Source organism: Nannospalax galili, unplaced genomic scaffold (genome assembly GCF_000622305.1).
Source record: "Nannospalax galili isolate Female #2095 unplaced genomic scaffold, S.galili_v1.0 scaffold1544, whole genome shotgun sequence".
In the NCBI taxonomy this organism is placed as follows: domain Eukaryota; kingdom Metazoa; phylum Chordata; class Mammalia; order Rodentia; family Spalacidae; genus Nannospalax; species Nannospalax galili.
The window spans coordinates 31,520-58,273 of record NW_008350569.1 but is presented as its reverse complement, the minus strand read 5'-3'; the positions used below and the strand labels follow the sequence as shown (position 1 = coordinate 58,273).

At 38.8% G+C, this 26,754-nt stretch overlaps 1 protein-coding gene across 1 annotated transcript; it reads right to left on the bottom strand.

Moving 5' to 3' along the window:
• Positions 1-10,718: 10,718 nt before the first annotated feature.
• On the bottom strand, positions 10,719-11,669 carry LOC103745857 (olfactory receptor 1030). Its single transcript, XM_008847866.1, has one exon. It carries the CDS (start codon positions 11,667-11,669, stop codon positions 10,719-10,721), a length of 951 nt encoding a protein of 316 aa, XP_008846088.1.
• Positions 11,670-26,754: the final 15,085 nt, after the last annotated feature.

Here is a 26,754-nt window from a genome sequence, read left to right as displayed (position 1 = left end):
TGAGAAACTTACAGTGTAGTGGAGGTGGAAGTCCGTAAACATCTGGTGTCAACACAGGTAGTGGGGGCCATGGAGGAGGCCTGTGGAGGACACAGGAATTTCTTTTTGGCCCTGTCTTAATTTCATGTTTTACACTGTTTCTCTTGGGCTTATCGTCTGAAGTGGACGCTGCTTTTAGAACTAAGATATACAGATAAAACTGTCTGCTAGAGCAAAAATGATTACGTGAATTATGTGGAGTTTGCAAAACCTAGGAAGGCTGAACTGTGTGTGAGTACAGTGCTCATGTGTTTCAGGAGGGTAAAAGCTCTGTAACTTTCCTAATAATATCCTCATAATTTTCTCAATAACAGGATTAGTATTATTAAATCCCCGGGGAAGATCACAAGAACCTATTTTCTCAAGTTATTTAAAACTCAGACTCAACAAACTCCCCTCATTTATAACACAGTGTAAACCTGGTAACAGACGGTCAAGATACAAGGATGCACAAGTAAGTGGCTTTCAGCACTAAGCCTCAGGTTTTAAAAAAGTTATAAACTGATAACTCACTGGTGTTGTATTTGGCTCAGCGAACTTAAAAAAGTTAGACTCAAATTTATTTGGAGAACAATGTATCTGACAGTTTAATTCACCTTCAGCCTTTAAACGAGTATTTTCCTATAATGTGATTGAATAGTGCATTTATGGGTTTAATAAATTGGAACTTTTAATTAAAAATGCTTTAAAAGCTCTTAAAGAGAATGCTTCTTCCAGACCATGATGTTTGTGATGGGGACTTTTGAATTGCTTCCTCTCCCCTGCTGATCAAGCAAAACTTTGTAAGGTTGTTTTTTTTTTTTTTTGTAAAATTCTCATTTTATCATTTTAGCAGTTATTGGTCTTCATATGTCACATCTCAAAAATTAGTTTTCACTACAAAAATGAGAGGTTCAAATGGGATTTAGATTGTCAAAAAAATCAAGTCCACTCTAGTGCCTTTTAAACCATGACAGTAACTCGATCCTGTAGCTTAAGAATATAGAGAATATGGAAATAAAGGGAATTGTAGGGTTCAGACATCTACTGTGAAGCAAGTTATTCCCCAGAATAGCCCATAAAGAGCGTCTGTGTGTTCTTTGGAGAAAAATCTAGAAAGGCTGCAGAAATCCGTGGACTTTCTTTCTGTGGTTCCTCATTATTTTATATAGCTGAGAACACCTCACACAAAAGGAAGCCAGGCTTCCCGAGCACAAGGCTCAGGACAGGCTCTGCTGTGTGACAGGCTCTGCTATGCTGTGACAACCTCTGAGGACAGCTCATGTCCAGCCCAGCTCTGCGCTTTCCCATAGTAAAAACTACAGGGAAACATTTCAGACCCTGTGGACATAGGAGCCCATCACGTTGCTCCAAAGAAATGATTTTCAGGCCAGACCATCCCTAACATAAATGTACAGCATAAACCAGAGGGCTTGTGTTGCATCCAGCCCCACTCAGTAACATAGCACCGGGGCCAAAAGTATTTCACAATCTTTTTCTTTAAAAATATTGAATTGAGCTGGGCATGGTGGTGCACACCTTTAATCCCAGCACTTTGGAGGCAGAGGCAGGTGGAACTTTGTGAGTTCAAGGCCAGCCTGGTCTACATAGTGAGTTCCAGGACAGCTGGGGCTACAAAGAGACCCTGTCTCAAAAGGACACCCCCCAAAAAAAAATTAAAAAAAAATAAAAAAAAATTGAATTGAAACCTAAGGATTTTGATGTAGCTGAGGTATATGATATGATGTGTCATGTGTATATCCATATAGTAAAGGAAAACAGCTTGAGCAAAGGAAGTTGTATATTTTGTATCATTTTTAACTCTTGTAAAAAGAAAGCAGCCAGGCAATTCCCTCCAGCTCCCCAGGTTTGAATCTGGTCTCCACCACTGCATTGTGTGTGATGCAAGGTATGTTACTTCAGTCAAAGCAACATGTTGCTTGCCTGTGTTGTGGTTAATCCTAAGGCGTTTGCTATTGTGATGATGATGGAGACACACAGAGTATGAAAGTGCTGAGCACAGCATCAGAAGTGTAGGGAGAGGGAGAGCCCAATGCCTGACTTGTGCAGGACTCAAGCAAGACCCTTTATAGAGACCCAGATCTTTTGCACTGATATCTTGGGATATTCTGAGTAGATTTCTGCCCATGTTATATATGCCAGTTAAGTCTTAAACACACACACAAATAAACGATGCCTGAGGCAAGCTTGGACAAGGGCAGAGATCTATGGACTCCTAGTTCCCAGCTGGTTCTGCAACCAGAGCAGTGAAAGCTGGAGGGATATTTCCTTCATATCTTAAGTGACAGAAGTCAGGGAAGATTTCTCTGCAAAAGTGACAGTCAAGTTCCTGTGCAGAATAACAGAGCTCCCAGGCAGAGGGAAGGGTGAGGAGACTTTGCCCGGAAACCTATGTATATCTAGGGAGTCTGTGCTCACCGAAAGGCCACTTCATTCTGGACTCTCCTTTATTGTTTCAGATTGGTTCTGTAAGCATCTTCTTGGAAATGTAGAAAATATTTTAGATAGACATGGATACCACTCACCACAACAAAGATCTATGGAGCTTTATGCTTCCGTTAAAAATTATTGAGTGATGGCTGTGTTCGAGGCCATGTGTTGGGCATTTAAAGATCCAGAATTTTCTTAAACGTTCTGTCCTTTGGGCCAAAGGCTGCCCAGTGAACGCCAGGAAATGTCCACACCATTACAACCCTGTGTCTATTTCTTTTCTTTCTCCACTGTCAGTATTCATTCTCTTCCTTCGAGGTGGTGCTTACTTTGTTCTTACCTTGCAGCATGACACCTGGCACTGGGATGGGAACTTGGAGTTGATTCTGTAGGGTAAAATCTTGATTAATGACATTGTTATCAAATGGGGTTAGTTTCTTAGATTTTTATTTCTAAATAAAGACCTAAATTAAAAGCATCTGGAATCCAATCATCCAGAAATAACCACTATCATCCATTATGAGCAATTTATAATATTTCATATGTATAATTAACCTGATGTGATATGCACAATTTGACACTCTTTGATTATATATAATGGATATTTTCAGGAAGATATGATGTCTACATCATCGTCTTATCTGCTACATGACATACTGTTATAAATATGTGTTTTATTTAATTAGCATGTCATTGGTATGTTGATGTTACTACTGGCTTTTATTAGTGTTGTAAGAATTCTTAGAATAAATTACTAAGTACATAGATCTTTGTGACTTTGCTGGAGTATTCTCATGAAGAAAATTATTGAAAAGGGAATTACTGAAATGAATGATGTTTAATTTTAAAGCTTTAGTGACTTGTTAAATTACCTTCTAGAAATTTTATGTTGATTTACACTTCCAAAGTATTCTCTATGCATGCCTCTTCCTTCCCTTCTGCAACCCTGGTCAGTAATACATTTTAATATTTTTTTTAGTTTAAAATTTGAAGTTATCTCATTATTGAATTACTTTTTACTTTCTTATTAATAATACTGAACTATAGAAGTAATACTGAACATATTTTCCATATTTTAGGCCATTTGTATTTTATATTTTGTGCATTTGCATGTTTGTATGCACTACTTATGATTTATTTTCTGTCTGTATTACTTCTATTGTATATCCTGTAAATAGTTTTCCATTTGATGCTTGTCTGTGTTTACTGAGCATCTTAGTAGAAACCTAAATATTTTGAATTCGTCAAATCTGTCACGCTTTTACTTTGCGATATTTGGCCTTAATGCTTTCTTTAGAAAAGATCAACAAACATTCACATATTCTTTCAGTTATTTTTAAGGTTTCTGCTATTAAGATATTATCAGTCTTGAATTTATTTAGATATAAAGTATAAGATACATAATTACATTTATGCTAATATTTGTTTGCTTTAGTTTATTGATAAACCAATCCTTGGCTGATCTGTAATGATGATATGACCATACACTATGCTGGTGCCTATATAAATCTACTAAGCATCTTTGATGGGGGAATGATTAAAAGCAGAGGTGCCAGGGAGGCCCAGATTCAAAGTAATGGTAACATAATAGGAAGGAAGGGAAAGGAATTAACTTAAGAATATACTGATGCTCACATGAGTAATTGGATAAATCTTGTCTCCTATTTGAAATGTTAGAGTCATAAAGAGAGGTGCCTGTACAAAAAAATGGGGAAGATAAAGTTGGCTGTGAAGTAGATGATGAATTTTGATTAACTATTAAAATTTTAATTTAAAAAGGGTCAGTGAGATGGTTCAGTGGGTAACAGTGCTTACTGCCAAGCCTGACTTCCTGAGTTTGATCCCTAGAATCCACAAGATGGAAGGATAGAACCAACTCCTATAAGTTGTCCTCTGACTTCCACATGTATGCTGTGCATGCCCATGCCCCCCGCTACACATATGAACACATATACAGTAAATAAATGTAAAATCAATCAATCAATCAATCAGTACAATTTTGAGTTTGTGATTCCAATAGACTATCGATGTATGGGAGAGTAAAGAGAAAGGAGAGAGCTAGAAAGAGGGGAAAGAGAGAGGGGGGAGGGAGAGGAGAGAAAGAGGCAGGATGTAGCAGTTTAGTTAACTTTTCTAATTCATCTACTTTAAGATGGAACACTGCATTTTCCAGGTTCGTTCATCAGTAAGTGGTGTATTTTACTCTTTCTCAGCCAAGCATCCAGCACCTTCTCAGAGAGTCAGTGGCTCCTTGGCTTCCCCTGCTCTGTCCCTGCCCTCTCTTCTCTCCTTCGGGTTCCCGCATCAGACTCCTGTCTCCTTCCTCCTAGTGTGAGAGAGGGTGTTCTCATTTTAGCAGCTCTGCTGGGGGATGGAAGTCAGCACTGGAGGGGAAGGGAGGCAGAGGAAGAGGGGTGTCTTTGACTCCTGTTATTTCTCCTCAGTTTCTTCCAAGCTTCTTGCTAGTCCCAGCAGAAATCAAGAAAAAGAATCAAGTGAAACTGTGATGCTCCTCCCATGACTGCCTGACAAAACACTGGCTCACCCTTTGGCTCACCTCTCACTGTTCCCTCATGGGGTGGGGTGAGGCCAGCTAAAGCTCAGAGCCTTCACAGAACAGGGCCTGCCCAGCCCCGACAACTGCACCTAGTGGCCCATTCTGGAACTTCTGAACTTTGCCCTATGGGAACCTGTGAGCCATAGTGGTTTAGGGTCAAAGAAAGATCAGAGAAAATTTATTATGAGTCAAGAAAATAACTTCGTTTCCAGAGCACAGTGTTCATGTTCCAAATTACTGACTTGCAAAGAAATCCATATGATGAAAATGGGCTATGCTGTTGTTTTATAGACCCATAGTGATAAAGAAACTCCATTATCTGAGACATATGTGGCATCCATAGTTTGTCATACAGGTAGCTGAAAAAAACATTTTTCTCAGACAGGATTTTTTTCCAAATAGTTGCTTCAAGTCAGAGATTCTGAAGGTGGAATACTAGTCAGAGTGGCAGTCTGATTTTATAAATGAAATTTTGTACTATTACAGTGTCCGAAATGTAGTTCAGCATGCTGTGTCCCAGGTTGTTCTTAGAGGGGCCCTGTGAGATATCATTGGCCTTGGTTTTCAGAAGCAAAACACTAAGGCTCAGAGAGGTCAAGTGACCTGTCTGATTTCATAGCTCAGAGCAGACCTTACCTCAAGCTCTGACCTGAGGCTCCCTGTCCAGGCTTCTCCCTGCCCATCACTACTGCTTCCCAGCCTTGCTTTTTTGAAAGGCACATTGTTTTGGGTAAGGAAAATAAATATTAATCTCCTCATTATGCATGCTTCTCAGGCCCAGAATAATTTATTTTGCTTGTTTGTTATGCAGGTGTCTATTAATTTGCCCTTACATACAGTTCTCAAATACAGATTTGCAGGCATTATCAAGAATCAGAGGTTTGGTCATATGGGTATAGACTTCCTTTAGGTAAATTTAATGGTTTACTATACAGGCAAGTTATGAACAGGTACTAAAAGCCTTCTAGATAGTGCTTTGACAGTTCATAAAGCAAAGCAGAGAACTTCCCTCCTAAGAGCAGAGCTGATAGAGCTGCTGGTTTGTGCCTGTGTCCACTTTTGGACCCATTTGTGGTTGGTAGTAAATTCAAAAAAGAAAAGAAATTCAACACTTAATAAAGATAATTCAACTTTTCTTCATAAAAATCACTGCTCTGCTATACAAATAACATTACCTTCTTAATTACTGCTTTATTATAATTGATATCAGTTTAAACTCTACATCTAAGGAAATTTCTAAGGAAAGCTAGTTGCTAGTTTTGCCACAGCAAATGACATGTGAAATACTAAGATGACAGCTTTCAAACGAAGCAGGATGATAAGGGTAAAAAAGATTAGAACTGATTCTTTCTAAGAGAATAGACAATAAAAGCGGAACAAAGGTTTCCATAGGAAAGAGGGAGCTGGACCTCTGGGCTCTCCCAGCTACTGCCCAGATCTGAGGCATTTGAAGCCATAGAGCTTCCTGAGCTGAGGCTGAGCTGCAGGTGGACTGGAGACAGCTTGAGCCTGGCTCCACCAGCACACCCAATGCGGCTGGCAGACAGCAGTGCCTGTGGCAGTGAGTAGAAGCTGCAGGCTGGAAGTGGCCAGGGGCCGGAGTGGTCAGCACACTCAAACTCAAAATGAAGCTTGTGGGAACAAAACTATTCTATTTTTCAGGGTCTAGAATAATCTGTTTTGGGAACAGGGCGGTAAAGCTGCTTCAAAGGCTTAAGGCACGTGTATATGATTAAAAATGTAATTATTTTTCTCCATTTTCCAATCTGCTTTATCTTACTTGAGATGGAAATTCTAATTATTCACAAAATATTAATATTTTTATAGCAGTCCTGAGTGGAAGAGCAGGCTACCTCTGTCACTTTCCCAGGAGCCTGAACTCCCTAAGTCCTGAGCTCCTAGGCTCCTTATTTATCTCTGGTGGAAGCACCACTTAATTGGAAGCAGAGCCACCAGTCAACTCCAAATTAACCCTTTCTTGTTCTGTTAGAGATGTACATCCAGGGCGCAGTTGAAAATGTGGGGCACAAATCTGAAATTTGAACATATGAGCATTTAAAAATACACATATCATATCATGTGAAGGAAAGTGGGAGAGAAAAGCTATTGCCCGTCTCACGTTTCCTTTTTGTGATCAACACAAGAAAAAAACCATTCTGGCGTTTTTCCAGCATGGCAAATCAAAGGTGTAATAAATGTTGAGAAATGAGAAAAACCTATCCTCACTGAAAATCTGGCAATCATTCATGTCTTCATGTGCCTGTGTAATGCATTTCAGTTAGAGGTTGGATTAGTTATCAAAAACTGCCTATGCGGTAGAGGGTAGCAAACAAAATTCAGTTTTGGAATATCATGGAAAATTAATTTATATTTTGTATATGAGAATAGTTTTCTTTTCACTTCCAAGCAAATCTTAATCTCTTAAAAATCCAGCAAATTCCTGTCACTTTGATCACATTTATATTTTCAGAACAGACTTCCTTAGGGCTACAGAGTTAATATAATTATTATGGTTTGTTATTATTATTGCTTTATAAGTGGACATAAATGCATAATTTTATTGGGTTTTTATGACAAATAGTATTTTAATTTTTAAAATATTTTATTTACTTCTAGTTTATGTATATGAATGTTTTGCCTACATGTATGAGAGTGTATCATGTGTGTAACTGGTGCCCATGGAGGCCAGAAGAAAGCATTGATTTGCTTTAACTGGATCTGAGGATGGGTGCTAGCATCCATGTGGGTGCTGGAAACCAAACCTAGGTCTTCTGGGAGAGCATGAAGTGTTGTTAACCACCGAGGCATCTCTCCAGCCACAAATATTACCATTTTGATGTAATTCATATATGTAATTATATATTTTAGAAAAATAGGATTATTAATTAGATATTTCTTTACCCTAATTTTCTTTGTAAAGCTGGAGTCAGGGAGCTAAATATATGAGGTTAACAACTCTCAATGAAAAAAAGAAAATAGAAATCCCCCAACATTTATGTGATTCAGGGTCCTCCCCATACCTAAGTCTTTGCTTTTCAGGTAGGCTTAAAATTTAGGAAGCTATGAATTCATATGCTTCACAGTTTATGGATATAATATTACTAATTTTCTGCCTTGTTTCACAGAATATCCACAAAAGGAAGGAGTGAAGTTCACAAATGCAGTAGCTGGGAAACCTGGAGAGGTTTTATGACATCTTCATTGTTCTGGAAGAACTGGAGTGAAATGTTTGCAACAAATCTTTCTTTCAAAAGGTGAATATAATTAATTTGACAAAATGCAGGTGTTAAAACATTATGTCTACTTACTGAATGTTTTGTACTTTAAAATATTTTATTTATTGCTTGTACTTTATGTGTATGAGTGTATTGCCTGCATGTATGTAAGTGCACCCGTGTCATGCAGTGCTCCTGGAGGTCCCTGGTCCTGTGCAAGAGCAGCCAGTGCTCTTAACTGCTGAGCCATCTTTCCAACCCCATGAATATTTTTTCTAACTTTAATTGACCTGGAAATTGTTTGAGAAAAAAAATTGTAAGAAAGAAAAGTAGCTTTTGGTTGAAAATACAAGTTTCTATCCAAGGATTGACATCAGCGTATCTTTTTTATCTGCATCAATCACCACTCTCTTTAGCAAAGTCCTTTGAGTGTCATAGACCATCAGCAGATGCAGCTCCTGCACTGTCTTCCAAATTATCAGCTTCCCAAGTGTATCTGTTCTCTACTCAAGTTACCTCTTGTTGCCTTTCTATGATTTAATGCCTTAGAGGTATCACCCTTGTTGCAGGGGTAATGTTGAAGAAATCTTCCTGTCATAACTCCAATAACTTCCTTTTCTGTATCAGTTCTCAAACTCAGGACCTGGGCACTGTGTCCACCAATCCATTGGAATTAGGAATAAATACAGAAGAGTTCAGTTCAGTGCAGCAAACAGTTATGTTGTGTCTGTTCTGAGCCAGGAACTGTGGTAGGTGCTAGGGCGAAAAGTGAAGATTGTCTTCTTAGACTCCAGGAGCTCCTGGCTTGACACCCAGGCTCATGTTACACTTCAGAATTAACGGGTGTACTTTACTTCTTCCCCTGCTGATTGTCACCTGTGCAACCTTTCCTCTCTTCTTGGATCACTTCTTACCTCTCCGCACCATGTTTTTCTATCCTGCTTGTGTTTTTCTTTCTAAGTCTAGCCAACACTAAACCCCAAGTACTTAGAAATATAGCATGTAACTCAACTCTTCAGATAAACTTTCTAAGTAAAAAAAAAAAAAAATCAATTTTGCCAGGTGTGCATACCTTCAGTCCCAGCACTTGGGAGGCATAGGCAGGTGAATCTTTGTGATATCAAGGCCAGCATGGTCTACATAGTGAATTCGAGGCCACTGGAGGCTATGAGGAGACCCTGTCTTAAAAAAAAAGCCATTCTAAATATTCTCCTTTTTTATTTTTCTAAATTACTCAATCGCAAGCAACAATAAAACAAAGGCCTATACTATCTGAGGAGTTTACTTGGGGACAATGATGACCCCTTAGTTTCTTGATCAGTTTAAAATTTACTTCTAATTGGTTGGTGAGATATCTTTTCAACCTTTTACAAAACTACATAAGAGTAATCACCTTTGAAAATAGCTTGTGCCCTAAGAATTATTTAGAAAGACGTATTAAATTTGAGACTCAGAGTTGAAACTCAAATATATCTTGCCCAAGTAAAAACAAAAAAGATTATTCTTTTCTTCTAAACCAATAAACAGTAAGAATTGATATAGATTTATTGCTAAGGAATTGGAATTTCAGATCTGTGAAAACAAAGAACACGAAAGTGTTATAAAGCTAAAGTATTTCTGTAGTATTCTTTTATTTCTCAGAAGCATGCGTATCGAAGCCTAGTTACTTCAGAAAACTCTCTTTTCCCTCGCTATACCTTGAACACCAAAGAGATAAAGAAAGGAAGAAAGAAAGAAAGGAAGAAATAAATAAAAGAAAAGGTCACTTAGAGTAGTTTACAGAGACCAGAAAAATTAAAGGCTGGTCGTTGAATAAATCACTACTTTTAATATCTTAGAATGCACCTTAAACTCTATCTTATCGCCTCTAATTAAGCTTCCTTTTTCTAAACAAATGCCTCATTTAACCAAATCATTTTTTACTATTTCTCTTCTCTCTGCAATATTATTATTTTTAATTGTCCATTTACAGCACAGAGGATTGCAACTATATTTGGATTAAGATTTCTGAGTTGTTTTTGAAAATTTACCACCACCTATAACAATGTGTTATGAAGATATATTTTTAAAGACTAACAACTTGCTCCAAGACAGATTGCTTTAAGCTGGAAAATGTGTCTAATAATAGATGCTCATGTGTAGGTTTTATAACCATCATCAATGCATAGCTTTAACCAGAATGCTACTTCAGAGGACATTCATGAATTTAGAGCTTAAATTGTTACCAATTAAGTAGTAGGCCATTTCATCTTCAACACATGAAAGACATGGTTATTGACATTCAGGCTTGTAAGTCAATTCTGATTAGTCTATGATAATTATTAGATTAAATATTGTTTATGTCAATCAGGTGGCTCAGTACTTTTGGTCATGATAAACTCCAACTTATATTAGCTATTTCTTGACTGGATAGCCCGGTTGACCAGCTACATTTCGATCAGATTGTTTGTACTGCCTGGCTTCTGCAATGCAGCACTCTAATTTCCCACTCTTTGTGAAGCTTTACCCTTGAGCATTTTTTTCAGGGTTTCCTTTACTTCCGTGTTCCTCAGACTGTAGATAAGAGGGTTAAGCATGGGAATCACAAGACTGTAAAACACTGAGACCACTTTGCTGTGCTTCCATGAATTCCCTGTTTTCGGTTGCCGCAGGTACATGAAAAATAACGTTCCATAGAAGATGGTGACCACAGTGAGGTGGGAGGCGCAGGTGGAAAATGCCTTGCACTTGCCCTGGGAAGACTGGATTTTCATAATAGAGATGAGGATGCAGAGGTAGGAGATGAGGACAGTCAGGAGGGATCCGGTGAGATTCACTGCTGAGAAGACCAGGAGCTGTCTCTCTTTGTTGTGGGTGTCAGAGCAGGAGAGGGCAAGGAGAGGGGGGTCAGCACAGTAGAAGTGGTGAATCACATTGGAGTCGCAGAAAGACAGCTGGAAAGTCAGCACTGTCTGTATCACAGAGTTCAGGAAGCCGTAGGTGTAGACTCCTACCACTAACTCCTTGCAGACCCGCTGTGTCATGATGGCTGTGTAGATCAGGGGGTTGCAGATGGCCATGTAGCGATCGTAGGCCATGGTGGCCAAGAGGAAGCATTCAGTAGTGGCAAAAGCACCGGAGAAGTACAGCTGAGCAAAGCAGCCGGAGAAGGAGATGGTTCTTTTCTTCACCAGTAAAGTTTGCAGCATCTTGGGCCCAATGGAAGATGAGTAACAGAGATCAATGAATGCCAGGTGACTGAGGAAATAGTACATGGGGGTGTGGAGCCGTGAGTCTGCCTTGATGAGCAGGATCATGCCAAGGTTTCCCACGAGGGTGATGAGATAAATCACCAGGAACACCACAAAGAGGGGGAGCTGGAGCTCAGGGCGGTCTGTGAATGCCATGAGGACAAATTCTGTCACCGTGGTGCGATTACCTCTTGCCATTTTGTTCTCTCACCTGGTATGAAGAGAGGAAATGTGGCTTAAAATGACTAGATCCTCAAAAACATAAACTCCTCACATCTTTCTTCCAGTATCAGATGACAAGAAATTAAGCATTTCAGTCCTGATAGTTAAAGGCTATCGTTAACCACGGGACTGCATTCTACTAAAACAGGCCCAGAAAGTTGGAGCACATGTCATAGGAATCAGACCAGAATTTTCTCAGGTTCTGTTTTCAAGTTAACAGTGAAAATGTTTTCAGTTCAGTTCAACAGACACATACGTCTGGACTTCACTTAGGTCCAGAAGGCACGCCTGACTCTGGGATGGAGAGTGAGCATCCCATTGCTCTCTCTCTTGTGGTTCTGGTGGAAGGACTTACAAAACATTACTTCACAGAAAGTGATCAATGGATGACTAGAGATGTACCGAGTCAAGACACAATTTCTTGAGTTCAAGAGACTGAATATGGATAATGCAAACAGGAGAAGTTTCATTCATTGATTCTTATCCACCTGTCAAATGTCCACTGCCTGTCTTTAATATGTCAGATGCTACATGGTAAATGAAAGGGGTGTGAAGATGACTAAAAGCCGGTCTTCTATGATGGTGCACACAGGTTGATAGGAGAAATGAATGTAAACAACTAGTGTAGATGGTACTATGAAAAGATTTTCCTCAATGAACATGTCTGCTGGAAGGGTGTTGTGTTGGGTGGAGAATCAACAGGCCTTAAGGAGGGGGCAGTGACTTGCCCTCAACATCGGGCTGGATCTTAGTGTAATACAGATGGTGAAATTGGTGATATTTTCAAATAGCAGAGGATATCTTCGAAAAAGAAAACCAGCATTTTCTGCTCTATTTTCAGGGTAATTGCTTAATGTCAACCTAAGCAGACAGTGCCTTTTAGAGCCTAAAAATGATTAAGTGTGAGTATGAACACACACATCTTTTTCTACATAAATAAGATCATGTAGTTTTGTACCTTGCTTCTTTTTAAATATTAATCAATGCCATTCTTTTTCATAGCAATTTCATAATGTGTTGATGAATTCTCTCAATGGAATTCAGTGGGAATATTTTTAGTCAATTTAGTCAATATGTACTTCTGGGCTTCACTTAGATACATATCGAGTGCCTGGTGCCTGGATGATATTTATAATTTAAAATCTGTCTTTTTTTTATATTTCAGATAAACTGAGGATGAAGATCTACATGCATGTATATGGGCAGAGCATAGCCACAGAAAGTGGAATTTGGGTAAAAATGTACATATTCATCTTTTTTCTTTTGATAATAACTCACAAGCTAACTTAACCCTTTGATATACATGTATTAGTATTCTACTTTTACCTTAAAGTTGACATACTATTTTTCCCCTTTGTACTGTGTAAGTAAGTTTTAGGTGAGTTTATGTCAAATGTTTTCCTTTTTGAATTCTGGTCTCTGTAACATGATTTGAGAGACATTTCTCAATTTAATAGTACTAAAATTATCATGTTTTAATCTAGATATTTGTTAGATTTCACTTTTTACATTACAATCTTTGATCTGTTTGAGATTTAATATTGACATAAGGAATGAGATGATCAGCTTTTTATTTCTCCAAATGGCTAGCCAAGGGTTCTAACACAACTTGTTGGTAAAAATCAAATTATTTTGATATAAAACTCTAGCCTTATGGTATATGAAAACATCCCTTAAGAACTTGGGTCAGTTTCTGATATTTTTGCAGTATAGACAAAATATTAAGCTAAGAGAAAATATTAAATATAATATTAAGCTCAGCAAAAATATTAAATATAATATATATTCATTTTATATCTCTTCACAAGTTTTCTGACTAGCTAATTTTAGCATGACTTTCTCATTTTAAAATCTTGTTTGCACTGAGTTGCTTTTGCATGGAACTGACATGCTAATCTGGAGAGAACTGCTTTTAATGGAACTGACATGCTAATCTGGAGAGAACTGACATCTTTAAGATCTTCTTTTCTATAACTAAGGTATGTATTACACATATCACAAATTTTGCTAATAGAGTTTTAATGATTTATTTAAACTTTCCAAATATATACTATACATATTTCTTTAAAGTCTATTCTTGGGCATTTTATCTTTTTGACACTATTGTAAATGAAATATTATTTTTTATTTTGAGGCTCATCTAAATATTGCTTGCATATAGTAATACTATTGATGTTCATAAATTTATTTTATATCTATCCTCCTTATCATAGCTTCCTATCATTTGAAATGAATTTTAATGGATTCTCTTGGGTTTTTGAAACATACATTCATATAACATGAAAAAGATGTGAGTTTTTCTTTGCTTTTAAGAAGGTGCTTTCCTTCCTTTCTCTTTTCTACATCTATAAACTTGTACTTCCAAAGTAATGTTAAAATATAATGACAATGATAGTAATTTTTGCCTTTTGTCTTCTTAAAGAATGATTCAGAATTACAAGGGAGACTCTCAGGCACTATAAACAGAGGGTATGACTGGCACTAAGTTACTGAGCTCTGAGAAGGATCAAACAATTAAAAAACTTTAAGGGTGTGGTGTGGTTAAGAGCAGGCTTCCTAGGCTCAAATCCACATTAACTGTGGCATAGCCCAGGGCAAGAATGATAAGGATAGATTCATATACCTATATATACCAAAATATATAAAAGCTGAAAAAGCAAAACAGAAAGTTAATAAAATATGTTCTGTCCTTTTCATCTTCCAGTGGCCACCTCAGTTCATTTCAAAAGTTGCCTACTACCTACAGGTTTAACAATTATACCCTAACAATTACATGTTTGTACTGCCCTGGAAAACAGAATTCTTGGGATGCTTAGAGTACTGGGCGAGATTGCAGTGGTGTGAGGAGAGCATGTTTTCAGCCCCATACATAGCTGCATAGTTGGTAGGCACAAGCTCTTTCCACACCCATGCAAACAGCCAACCTTCAGTTCTCCTGAAGGCCTGGCATGAGGACACCAGCAGCATGGCTCACCTTGATAAGGTTGATCTGGGAGAGAGGCTCTTACAGACTCTGGAAGCATGCTGGGAGTCTTTTGGGCAAGGGTCCTGTTACCTGGAGGTGATCTACAAAGGGGTAGAAGCAATGGCTATGGGTAGGCACACCTCTTTGACTTCATGAACTCCTTGCCCCATGAGGTATGATGCAGGATGAAGCACCTCAAAACTATTCTTTAAAGTGAGGATAAGCAGGGTTCCTTTATGTTTGGATTTCAGGGCAATACTTCCTGGAGTAGTTGTAGAGAAACATGGCTAGAATTGCATGTGGATAATTGGATAACTGAGGGTCTGATAGCCCATGTTAAGAAGCTTTGTTTATAACCTGTCGGTAGTAGGCGAATTTTGAACTGAACTGAGGTGGATACAAGAAGATGAAAAGGACCTCGGAAAGGGAAGGATGTTGATTAAAAGGGAGTATATTAAGATGTAGAGGAACACCTGAGCACGGAAGTTGGTCAAGAAGATGGGCGTGAGAGATAGCCCCGAACAGAGTCTGTATCACTTGGAAATTGACCAAAATTGAATTTTCAAGCCTGGGAAACCATGATAATGTGAGAATTGTTGGTTTAATTTTTGCCTTGTCTCTTTACTAGGGAGACCGGATATAGTTTTACATTGATGTTGACTTACCAACACTAATATCATAGGTTTGGAAAGCAGAAGATGCAAACATCCCAGTGTAATTGTTTAGTCGTGTTGCTGTGAGGAAGTGATTTTAATAGAAACAGAAACTCTGGGCTAGGAGTGAGTTTTAGAGGAGAGAGTGCTGGATGCAGTGTGAGAAGACAGAGGATGACATTGTAACAGTCAGAGCTGATGATTTTCATTTTGGAATCCTTGATGTGAATTTAGATGATGGGATGAGGTGTGAATGGTTAAGATCACTCTGAGAGAGGGAAATGGGTTAAAACAAAGGACTGAGGACAGGATTTTGTGGAAAATGTGTCTTTAAGGGCTGGGAGTCATCAGGACCAGAGAGTCATCAGGAAAAGAAAGTTGCCTCAAGGTCGTTAGGCCACCTCCTTTCAGGGAATAGTAAAGAATCTTTAAATACAGGCATTCCTGACACCATGGCTTGTGGTAGAAGTGATCTGATTTGGTGTGGTCATACCTCTCTCCTGAAACTAAATTAACCTTGAGCTCTTCAGGCTTTGCACTTAAATTATCTTACTCTCAGTTATAGAGTACTTGTTCAGAATTTTGTGCTACCTAAAGGTAACAAAACATTTGGATTCATTTCTAGGGTTAATCAAGTGTTCCATTCCTCCAAACTGTGGCAGTTCCTATTCAAGCAGACACGGGGTTCACTACCTCTAGAAGAGTCCAAGAGCTAGTGTACAGACTACAACTTTATTTAACAGCTTTTTAATGACCAAAGAGTTTTACTCTGAACTGCTATTGATGTGACTTTCTGCTTGTCTGTAAAGTTTAACAGGCAAGGTTTAAAAATTCTATTAGCTAAGTATTTATTCATTATTTATCATATGAAAAGATTGAGAACTATTTGAGACTGATTGCTGCTGGGTGAGGGAGAGCATGACCTACATATGACCACTGGATGAGCTGACTAGACTCCAGGGGATGCATTAACGCTGAAGGACATTTGGGTACACACACTTGAATGAATAGGACTCAGCATGTATGGCAGAGTGCATAGGGTTCAGTGGGGAGATGGAGGGGAGGCATGGATCGGGGAGGTATTCTGGATTGGAGTGGGAAATGTATGAAATTTAAAATGCTCAATAAAAATAAAAATAAAAAAGATATTCTCTCAAAAAAACTTCCATTTGAGTTAATCTGAGTTTGAGAATTACTGTTGGTACCAGCTTATGGTCTATCCGTTCTTAGAATATAGTTAGACCTCTTGATAAATTCCACGAATAAAGAATAATCAATCTCAGTAATATTTGGCCTTTGGTTTTCTATCTAAGAGAAAATTGTGGTTCCCTTTAAAAAGAATATGCTAAAAAGATTTAGTTCTCAAACTTGACAATAACTAGTGGGTAATAACTAGTGGTTATTAGAAAACTTTCAATGTGCAAAGGTTCACCATGTTTTCAATTAAAAAAATTAATCATATTTATATGTGAGTGTGCGTGCACGTGTGTGTGTGTGTGTGTGTGTGTGTGTGTGTAGTTAGAGGAAAACTTGCAGGAGTTGGTTCTCTCCTTCCACAATGTGGGTCTGAGAGATCAAACTCACTTAGTCAGATTTGGTGGCAAGCACTTTTACCCACTGAGTCCCTAGCCTCATGTATTAAATATATTATTTTATTTAACACATACTTGTTATTTTTCCAGTTTTCCCAATAAGGACATAGATGTAGGAATATTCAGTAGTTTGCCAAATTCACAATGTAGTGGAGCCAGGATTTAAAATCAGTCCTGCTGAGTCCAGAGCCCTCTGCCTAAAATATAGTGCCACTCTATTCATGATTTCTTGGTATTTATTTAATAATTTTTCTTAAAAAGCTAGAGTCATTATGTTGCTGGAATTTTGGGATCCCTTTATGGTTGCTAGATGACACAGGGGAAATCGGGGTCTCTTCTCTGAGTCCTTAGTCTTATTAATAACATAATTTAAGAATGTCATCAAATGGAAAAAAAAGGCTAGAGTCTTATGAGAAAATTTTCAGCATAAATTAAATGATGACTCATAAAGATGAGTCAGAAAACTTATAGTGTATAAGATAAAGTAATAAAAATCTCAGCTGAATAACACTTCGTATAAATTGTTCAAGCACATTTCACACTTTAACTGTTTGTTTACTAACATATTCAACATCTGGTAATTTAGGATGTTGTATTATTCCTTACCATTATTCACTATGTGTGAATAATTCAAACAACTGTGCTGGTTAGCCTAAGAGATACTCTTACCTCTGGACGGGGAGGGGCATATGAACTGCTTTGAGAATCTGATGAATGCTAGCTATCTCTGCTCCTAGGAAAGTTTCACTTGTACAAAATTTGGCATGTGATTTCAGAGGTTTCTTGAGTATTCAAGCCTTTGCTATGATTTCCTCATAGGATAATACACTGACAAAAAACAAGCCAACAAACCAGTATCTACGAGTAAGAGCCAACCAAACTTCCCTCTCCATTTCTGGCCCAAACAAAGCATTTGACCTCCTCATAGCCCTGGAACCTACACCCTTTCCTTGCTATCCTGCTGTTTTTGCTATGACAGTTTTAACAGTAGGTGCAACTTACCGAGCACCTACCAGGCAGTTAGTCAGGATTCCCAATGCCCTGCAAGCATCCACCGAATGTATTTCCAGCCCTAAAACCAGGCTTCTTCATGTCTTTGTCTGCTTCTGCTGCTTGGTTGCTGTGCTCCACACTCAGGAACCTGTGCATATTTATAAAGTATAATGAGTCTGTTATCTCTTGTTATTCCAGAGCTTCCTGGGTCTCCAAGGAACAGTTTCTAGGAGGTATTTTGCATTTGACTTAAATCACCCCTGGGAATGACAATCCCTGTATCATTCCAGTAGCTGATGATGAGTCAGGTTGCCCTGCTTTGACACCTGCTCTCAGGATGACTTGCGAGTCCAGAGTCTTTGGTGTGATGCTAAGATGAAGCCGCCTTCCTCTTTCCAGGTCCAGGACATCTGCAGTAGGTGTCCTTGAAGTTGCAGCTGGGATGAGGGTCCAGTGAATGCCCTGTGGGGAGCTGGGTAAGATTATGAAATTTTGCATGGCTAGGATGCCCACACTAGACACTTTGGCTTTCAGAGAAAAGATGGTCTTGCTTTTGTACTTCTCACAAGAGATAATATGAGAGAAACGCCATCATTTCTTTTATAGTTATACATTTCTCATTGACTCAAATTAAGGAATAATAATCAAGGAATAAAGCCATACTAACACCATATCATGAAGATGGCCCTGGGTAAACTTAGTGGGCCACAAAGCAAACCAAAACCCAGAAATGTGGGGAAGGGATTTGTGTGTGTGTGGGAGGGGGTATGAGAGGGAGATAACAAGGTATAGGATGAGGGTGTGTTATATACATGTGTGAAATTGTTAAGGAACAAATTTAATTAAAAGTATTTTTTTGTGATAGGGTCTCATTATATAGCCCTGGCTAGCCTGTAACTTGTGTAGACTAGGCTGGCAGAGATCTGCCTGCTTCTGCTTCTGGAGTACTGGGATTAAACGCTTGTGCTACCATGCCCTGCTCTAAAAATTTTAATATAATTTTTTTTTTTTGGTATTTTTGAGACAGGATCTCCCTGTAGCCCCGATTGACCTGGAACTCATTATGTAGACCAGGCTGGCCTTGTGCTCACAGAGATCCGTCTGCCTTTGCCTCCCAAGTGCTGGGATTAAAGGTGTGTGCCATCATGTCTGGCCACTAATATAATTTCTTCAAATAACTTTGGCACATGTACTTCTCAGGATAAGGTTGATTTCATGCAAATAATTCTTAATTTCTAAACAAACAAACAAATAAAACTATGCTGCCCACTTAATGTTCTAATAGGTTTCCTTCTTTGTCTCCCCCTTTTCCACGCTCCTCTCTAGATTGAAACTAGGCCAGTCAATACCTCCTGGTGTGGACAAGGTTGGTTTCTCCAAGCATCTGGTCTTTTCTCATAGCTACCTCTATCCTCTAGGTCATTAACTGCAATGATTAACACAGTTCTTAAAGTGTAAAGAACATGGTCCTCAGCCTCGGTGTTCAAGGTAAGGAAGAACTTTCTCAAATTGGAAAGCACATCATCTATCTCTTAATATTTCCCAAGTTCGTAAATTCACATTAAAAACAGGGACAGAGAGGAAGTACATTTGCCTGAGACCTGAAGGCAGAGTTCTACTTGTCTTTTCTAGTAACTTTTGTCATTTTAAGTAACTTGTATCAAGTAAATCCATGGCTTTTCATTATGGTTAGAAAGGAAACTTTCTAGGTGTGTACAGTAGAGGGTAAGGTCTGCTAACTGAAGTTCATGACTCTGCAAATGCTGTATTTGAGCGTGTTCGAGTTACTGTAACTAGCAACGGGCCTTTGTCTTCTAGAGTCCCCGGGACTGTACACCACTCTTAAACAGTGACTAAAGGAGCTGGGGTAAGGAGCAGAGTCAGTGAACTACTGCCATGTGCCTCAAACGTCATCACTGCCCTTCCATCGTCTTGTCCTTGAACAACTGAAGCCAATGTAGTTTTCAGAAAAAAGTTATTTTTTCATAATTATTTTTCACATTCCATAATGACCCAATTACAGGAATTATAGGGACTATCTAATGGAAAATCCAGCCTTACCCCCTGCTGGTCTCAGCTGAGAAAATGGACCACAGCACTTCTGAGCCCAGTGCTCACATTAAGCCTTATTCCTCAGCAGAACCGGAAATGAGTTCTTGATCTAGGTCTCTCAGAAGGCACCAGTGAGTGTTTTTAAACATTCACTGGGTCATGAGATTTAATTCTAGTTTGTAGGAAGGTGTTGTATCAAAGGAAGGGGTACACATGATTCACATATTCAACTGCACATCCTGTTTGAGAAAGAACATTCTCTAGAGTCCAAGAATCTGGGTGATGTTAGTCCCCCATGATGGAGAACAGTGAAAACCCCAGGGTTTGTTATGCCACAACCAGAGATCTATGTGGGCTTGATGATTCTTGCATAGGACTGAGAGTTGGTGGATGGTGGAATTACTGTGTTTTCCCTGGAGTGGTTGAAATGTTGTTGCATTTGGTTTGAGGTGTATTTTACTATTAAATAAGATAGTGATATCTTTTTGGTCAGGAGTTATTTCTATGAACACTTTTAATTCATAGAAATAAACATGCCTCCTTAGTCTCATTCATGGTCATCCAGTTTCACTCTTGAAAAGTCAGAATCTATTTTCTTGAATCTATTTTTTTCCACCATGCTGAGAATCTTCCCTAGTTCTCAGTTTTACTTAGACCATGACTGAATTAAGAGACTAATCACAAGTCAGATATTAATTTCTGAATGAAACTTGACCAGATGTCTCTCTCAGTGGTGGAGCAAGCTGTAAGTTCAGATGACATTCACAAGTCATCCATAAAGACTTAGCAAAGATTTTAGAAATTTAACAGTGTCAGATTTTTTTAATTTAGGATTTTTTTTTAATTTAAAAGAGCAATGCATTTTGGGGGCCCCAGATAAAAAAATATATTTCTTAAAGTTTATAATTGTGTGTGTGTGTGTGTGTGTGTGTGTGTGTGTGTGTGTGTATGTGTGTACTTGGTTCTCCACAGTTTTGGTCTTACATTCATGAATTAAACTGAAATTTAATTGAATTTTTTGGTGGTGCTGGATGTTGAACCCAATGCCGTGTGCATGCTGGGAAACCTCTCTATCACTTAGATAAGCCCCCAGTTCTAATGCATTTGAAAAACACTTGCATTTATACTGAACAAGTACAGAGTTTTTTCTTATTATTCCCTAAACAGTATAACAATAATTTATAAAATATTCATGCTGCCTTGGTTATTATGAGTAATATAGAAGTTATTTAAAGAATACAAATAGATGTGTATATGTTGTATGCAAATACTGCACCATTTAAAATAAGGTATGTGAGCATCCATGGATTTTGATAACGATGGGGGATTATGGAATTAATCCCCCATGGATAGCAAGGGGTGACTGTGTAGATGAGGTGAAGAACTAATGACATCCCCTGCTGCTCTGATGCTCCATTATCAGGGGATATGGCATGACTTGCAGGTGAATCAGCTTGACTTCTGGGTAGATAGGGATAAGCAGAAATAATGTGTCACCTATATGCCCTCTGGAGCCTTGTCTTCAATTTTGTACCTTATTTTCAGTTTCAAATATAGGAGACATGAGTCCATGGTTTAATTCTCAAACTCAGTATCATCTCCAAAACTGAGTATGAATAAATGTAGCTGTTCCCTGAAGAGTCATTAGGCTATCTACTATGAGTTAACCAATGCAATCTCAAAGTTTAGTTTGAAGTAAACAACTTTCAGATCAAAGGGAACAAATTAACCTAGTAAGCTTGAAATTATATTTGCTTATGATTACAATGCAAGGCCCCTTTTAGATAAGAGTGAGCATGCTAGTAGAACTTAACAGTAACATCATAAAGTATAAAAAAAGCATAATAAAAACAAGAGTAGCATAGTAGGTGATAATAAGTTACTTGGAGCATTGTTATTAGAGGTGAAAATTGAGTCCTTATCACCAGGCTTGTAATTGAGGTTGATTTACACTTCTCAGTGGGTTGTCAAACACATTAAATTAATTAAAACATTAAATGAATCAAAACATTAAAATATTCTTGTCAAGAAATTATTTTTAGGGGCTGGAGAGATGCCTTAGCAGTTAAGAGCACTGACTGCTCAAGCAGAGGACCCAGGTTTGATTCCCAGCACCCACAGGATGGCTAACAACCATTCATAACTCCATTTCTAGCGGAATGTGGCACCCTCTTCTGACCTCTGTGAGTACTGCATGACGTGAATGCACTTACATGCAAGAAATACATTTCTACACATAAAATAAAAAGAATAAATAAAATACATAAAACTTATTTTTAAAAGGTAAATAGCCACGTGAGGGCAGACAAAATAGGGGACCCAAAGGAGAGACTCAGTCTTGCAGCCGTAAGCTGAGGCATGCCCAGCACTGCTGGACATCAGAAGAAGAGAAGGCCGACAAACAAGGACTGTCCTTGAGGCTTCAGGGAGAACACAACTCTCCTAACACCTGGAGTTTAGACTGTTCTTCAGAGCTGCGAGGCAATGAATTTCTGTTGTTCTGAGCCCTTCAGTCTGTGGTCCTTTCTTACGGTGTAGGAGCTGAATGTTTCCACCCATGTCTTGATAGCTTGGCAATTATCCCCTTCATGAAATTCTTTTCAATTAACCTCTTTTGAGTGTGCTACACATCCCCCAACTCTCTTAATGTAAAAAAGAAAAAGGCCAGTAATGGAATATTGGTTGTGATGGCAAAATTCCATTGTTTACTTTCCATGTGATACTACTGACAGTGTGACAGTTATGGATGAATGGACCCTCTAGTGCCATTTGGCCTGAGCACTAATGTCCAGAGTAGACTGCATTTTCAATGTTGAAAATCTGTCTCCTGTGTTAACTGGTAAAGCTCATGAAGAGGAAGTGTTTAAGAAAGCTGAGGCACAAACACATGCAGAGCGATACAAGTGGGAGCCAAGGTCCCTGGGGTCAGGATTTTAAAATGCTGAGCTTCCCAGGAAAGTCAGGAGAACACCAGGTGGGAGGTTGATCCCACCCTGTGTGACCATCAAAGCCTTGGACTATAGGACAGTGTCATCTTTTCTAGAGTGAACAGGGAGGGAATTGTGAGGGAACTGAGCTCCTTTTAAATGCAAATAAGATGTCTAATTAGTAAGCTCCAGTTATTCCAGATGAAAAAGGAATAAAAAGCAGATGAACAAAAAGGGAAACCAACTTTTGTAAGTTATAAGTTTTGTAAGTTTGTATCCTGCTGCATCGTTGCAAGTGTTGATAATTTCTAGACGTTTTTCGGTGGAATTTTGGGAATCCCTTATGTATAATATCATATCATTTACAAACACAAATAATCTGACTTCTTTTCCTATTAGAATCTCTTTAATTTTGTTTTATTGTCTTATTACCTGATTCCTTTAAGTTTCCTCCCTTATTGATACACTACAGTGGACTAATCCTCTAAAGACCAATTAGCTCAGAGCAGGAATGTAATAACCCTCGTTCCCATTTACTATTAATAATTGCCTTAAAGTGGCCTTATATCAATTTGGAAAAGATGAGGACTGAATGGCAGAGAATATTTCTTTTTAAAAAAGACTTTATTATTATTTAAAAATATCTTGGAGGTCAGAAGAGGGCATCAGATCTCCTGGAACTGGAGTTATACATGGTTGTTAGCTGCCATGTGGGTGCTGGGAATTGAACCCAGGTCCTCTGTAAGAGTAGCCTGTGCTTTTAACCAATGAGCCATTTCTCCAGCCCCAGAGAATAGATTTCTGATATGATTTTAAATTTCCCTCCAAGTTTACAAACTTTCCTTTGTTCAAAGAACTCTGGATCTATGAACTGACACAAGTCTTGGCAAGTGTGAGGAGAGCTCAGTACATTATACAGTGTTTCAAATCAGGTCCCTTTGTTTTCTGACCTCAGAATGTCTCAGACAGTTATACATATGAAACAAAACCTCACTAGGTTGCCCATCTATGCTTCTAAGGAACTTCTAAAAATTCCTCTGGGCCATATATTTTAAAATATTGTGATGGTTAATTTTCATTGATTAGTTTTGGAAACATCTAGAAGACACACCTCTGGGCATGTCTGTGAAGGCTATTCCAGAGAGGATTAGTTGAGAAGTGATAATCTACCTTGATGGTGACACCATCCTAGAGGACAGGGTCTCGGACTTAGAGACAGAAGAAAGAGCAAACGAGCTGAGCTCCACATTCATTGTTCCTGAGTGCACATGCACTGAGTAGCCACTTCATAGTCCCACCACCATGCCTTCCCCACTATGATCAGCTTTATCCCTTCTTAAACCAGAAGGGAAAATAAACTCTTCCTTAAGTTGCTTTTGACAGCAGATCACAGAGAAAATGAGAAAGGTAATCAATGCAGATATCATATTACGATTGCCCTGTCAACCTTGATGTGGTGTTTTAAATCACATAAATGATCTCTGTCCCACTTTAGGGTTTTTCCATTATTGAAATTAAGTCCTATTTCAGATTTGGTATCTCCTATCCACATTATGGGGTTACATATTATAGACAGTTCTGTACTCTTTTTAAGAAAAGATTTTATTTTTATATTTTTTATTTATTATATTTATTTTTATTTTATTTTATTTTTTTTATTTTTATGTGTATGACTGTATTGCCTGCATGTATGTGAATGTACCCATGTTGTGCAATGCCACAGAGGTCAGAAGAGGGCATCGAATTCCTCTGGAACTGGAGTTAAGGATGGTTCTTAGTCATCATGTGGGTGCTGGGAATTGAACCCTGGTCCTCTGTAAAAGCAGTCAGTGCTTTTAACCGCTGAGCCATCTCTCCAGTCCCGACATGTCAGTACTTCTTAAAATAGTAATACTCTACCAGTTCCTCTTCTGTGCTCTATTCAGAATGTATATGTGGCATGGAGTACACATGATAAGCCTAAAAAGATTTATGATTTTATATCTTTCTGATAAAGAACAGCCCTTTGTTTTATCAATTATTGAATTGAATTTAAATTTTGCATTATTTCTTAAACTTTTTCATTGTGGCTGCTTCCTTGACATCATCAAATTGTCAGTCTGTGTTCTTTCGTAGTTTGCTGAGCTATAAGAATTCACAGGTCTCTATTGGTGGGATCAGCTCTAGAAAATTATTGTGTTCCTTTTGTGGTATCAGTTCCTTGGCTTCTAATTTCTTTAAGCCTTATGTCGATGAATGTGCACTTAATGGCGCAATCACCTCTTCTGAGCTTTATAGACTCATTTCAGTGGTAAAGACCTTCACCTGCTTGTGGATGAAAGGGGAGTGATTGGGTGGATTGTGGTTGTTCTGGCTCTAGGGGAGATCCAGTTTTTTTCCATGCAGCTCAGCTAATCAGGTTCAACATTGGCATATAGCAAGAGTCCTCTTTAGCACAGCCTATAGAAGTCTGCAATGAAGCTGAAGCCTTCTAGGGGACCATCTTTTTTAGCCCCAAGAGATCATGGCTGAGGGTCATGCTTCTTGGAATAAGGTCTGACTCCCTTGTGGTGGTGACAGCATGAGTATCTGTGAGTGGTAACCATGGAGTCGTCAAAGAACTGGGTCTAGGGCCCCTATATGTAAAGAATGGCTGCAGAGCTGAATTTTGGATTATGAGCAGAGCAGCTACAGAGCAGTCCTATTTGCACCAAGAACAGATGCAGTTCATGTTCAAATGGGCATAAGGCTGAGAGGGTGTGATAGCTCTAGTCCTTGGGCAGTACAGTGGCGGCTCTGCATGGTGAGGGTGGGGTGCAGAAACATCTCTTTATCCTGGATGTTCACAGTAGCAATGGCTGCTGGTTATCTCACAGGCAAAACTACAAGTGTCCTCTGTGGATCAGGCTGGAGAAATGTGCAATGAACATGGCAAAGGCTTCTCTCGTGTAAGCTATGGGGAGCTCTTGGCTAACAAGAAGCTGGTAAGGACCTCAGCAATAAAGACTGACTCAATCCTTTTCGAAGAAGGCAACTGGGACCATGGCAGCGCCTACTGTGTGGTACAGATGGCCCCCGTCCTTCTTCCTTGCCACCCCCGCCAAATCTCCTCAATCATCCTTTCTGTGAGGTTATTCCCTCCTTCGTTACTTTTCTCCCTTCCTTCTTTTTTTGTGCTGCATTGTATCCGTAGGTTCTTTTAAAAATGATTTATTTTTATCTTATTTGAGAGAGAGATACAGAACAGAAAGAGAAAAAGAAGGAGGAGGAGGAGGAAGAGAGAGAGAGAGAGAGAGAGAGAGAGAGAGAGAGAGAGAAGAGAATGTATGTGTCAGTGTACGCCACATTGCCACATGTGTCTGAGAAGGCCAGAAGAGGGTGCCGGATCCCCTGCAGCTGGAGTTACAAGTAGTTGTGAGCCATCTGAGGTTGGTGCTGGGGCCTGCACTCGGGTGTGCAAGTGATGTTAACCATTGTGCCATCTCTCCAGCTCCCTCTCTTTTTAAAAGATTTATTTTATTTTAAATTGTGTATCTGTGTGGTATGGGCATGTGCTCACAGAGGCCAGAAGAGGGCATTGGACCCCCTGGAGCTGGAGTTGCAAGCTGTCGTGAGTGCCTGGATGTGGATGCTGTGAACCAAACTTGGATCCTCTGGGAGATCAGCAAACATTCTTTGCCATCTCTTCAGCCCCACGTTCTTGGGCTCTTAACTGGACTCTTGAACCCTCTCAGGAATATTTTCATTTGTGGGTAACTGTCTCCTTACTTTTTTAAAAAAAGTGTGAATTCAAAGTCTGGTATCTCCTTTCTTTTTTGCTCCTGATTTTAAAAATTCATTGTAATTCCCATAATATATTGCTTTTTGATAATGTGATATTTTAGTAATAGTGTAATTAAG

Coding starts and splice junctions, on each gene's coding strand:
- LOC103745857 (XM_008847866.1), bottom strand. CDS start 11,669: ATGGCAAGAGGTAATCGCACCACGGTGACAGAATTTGTCCTCATGGCA.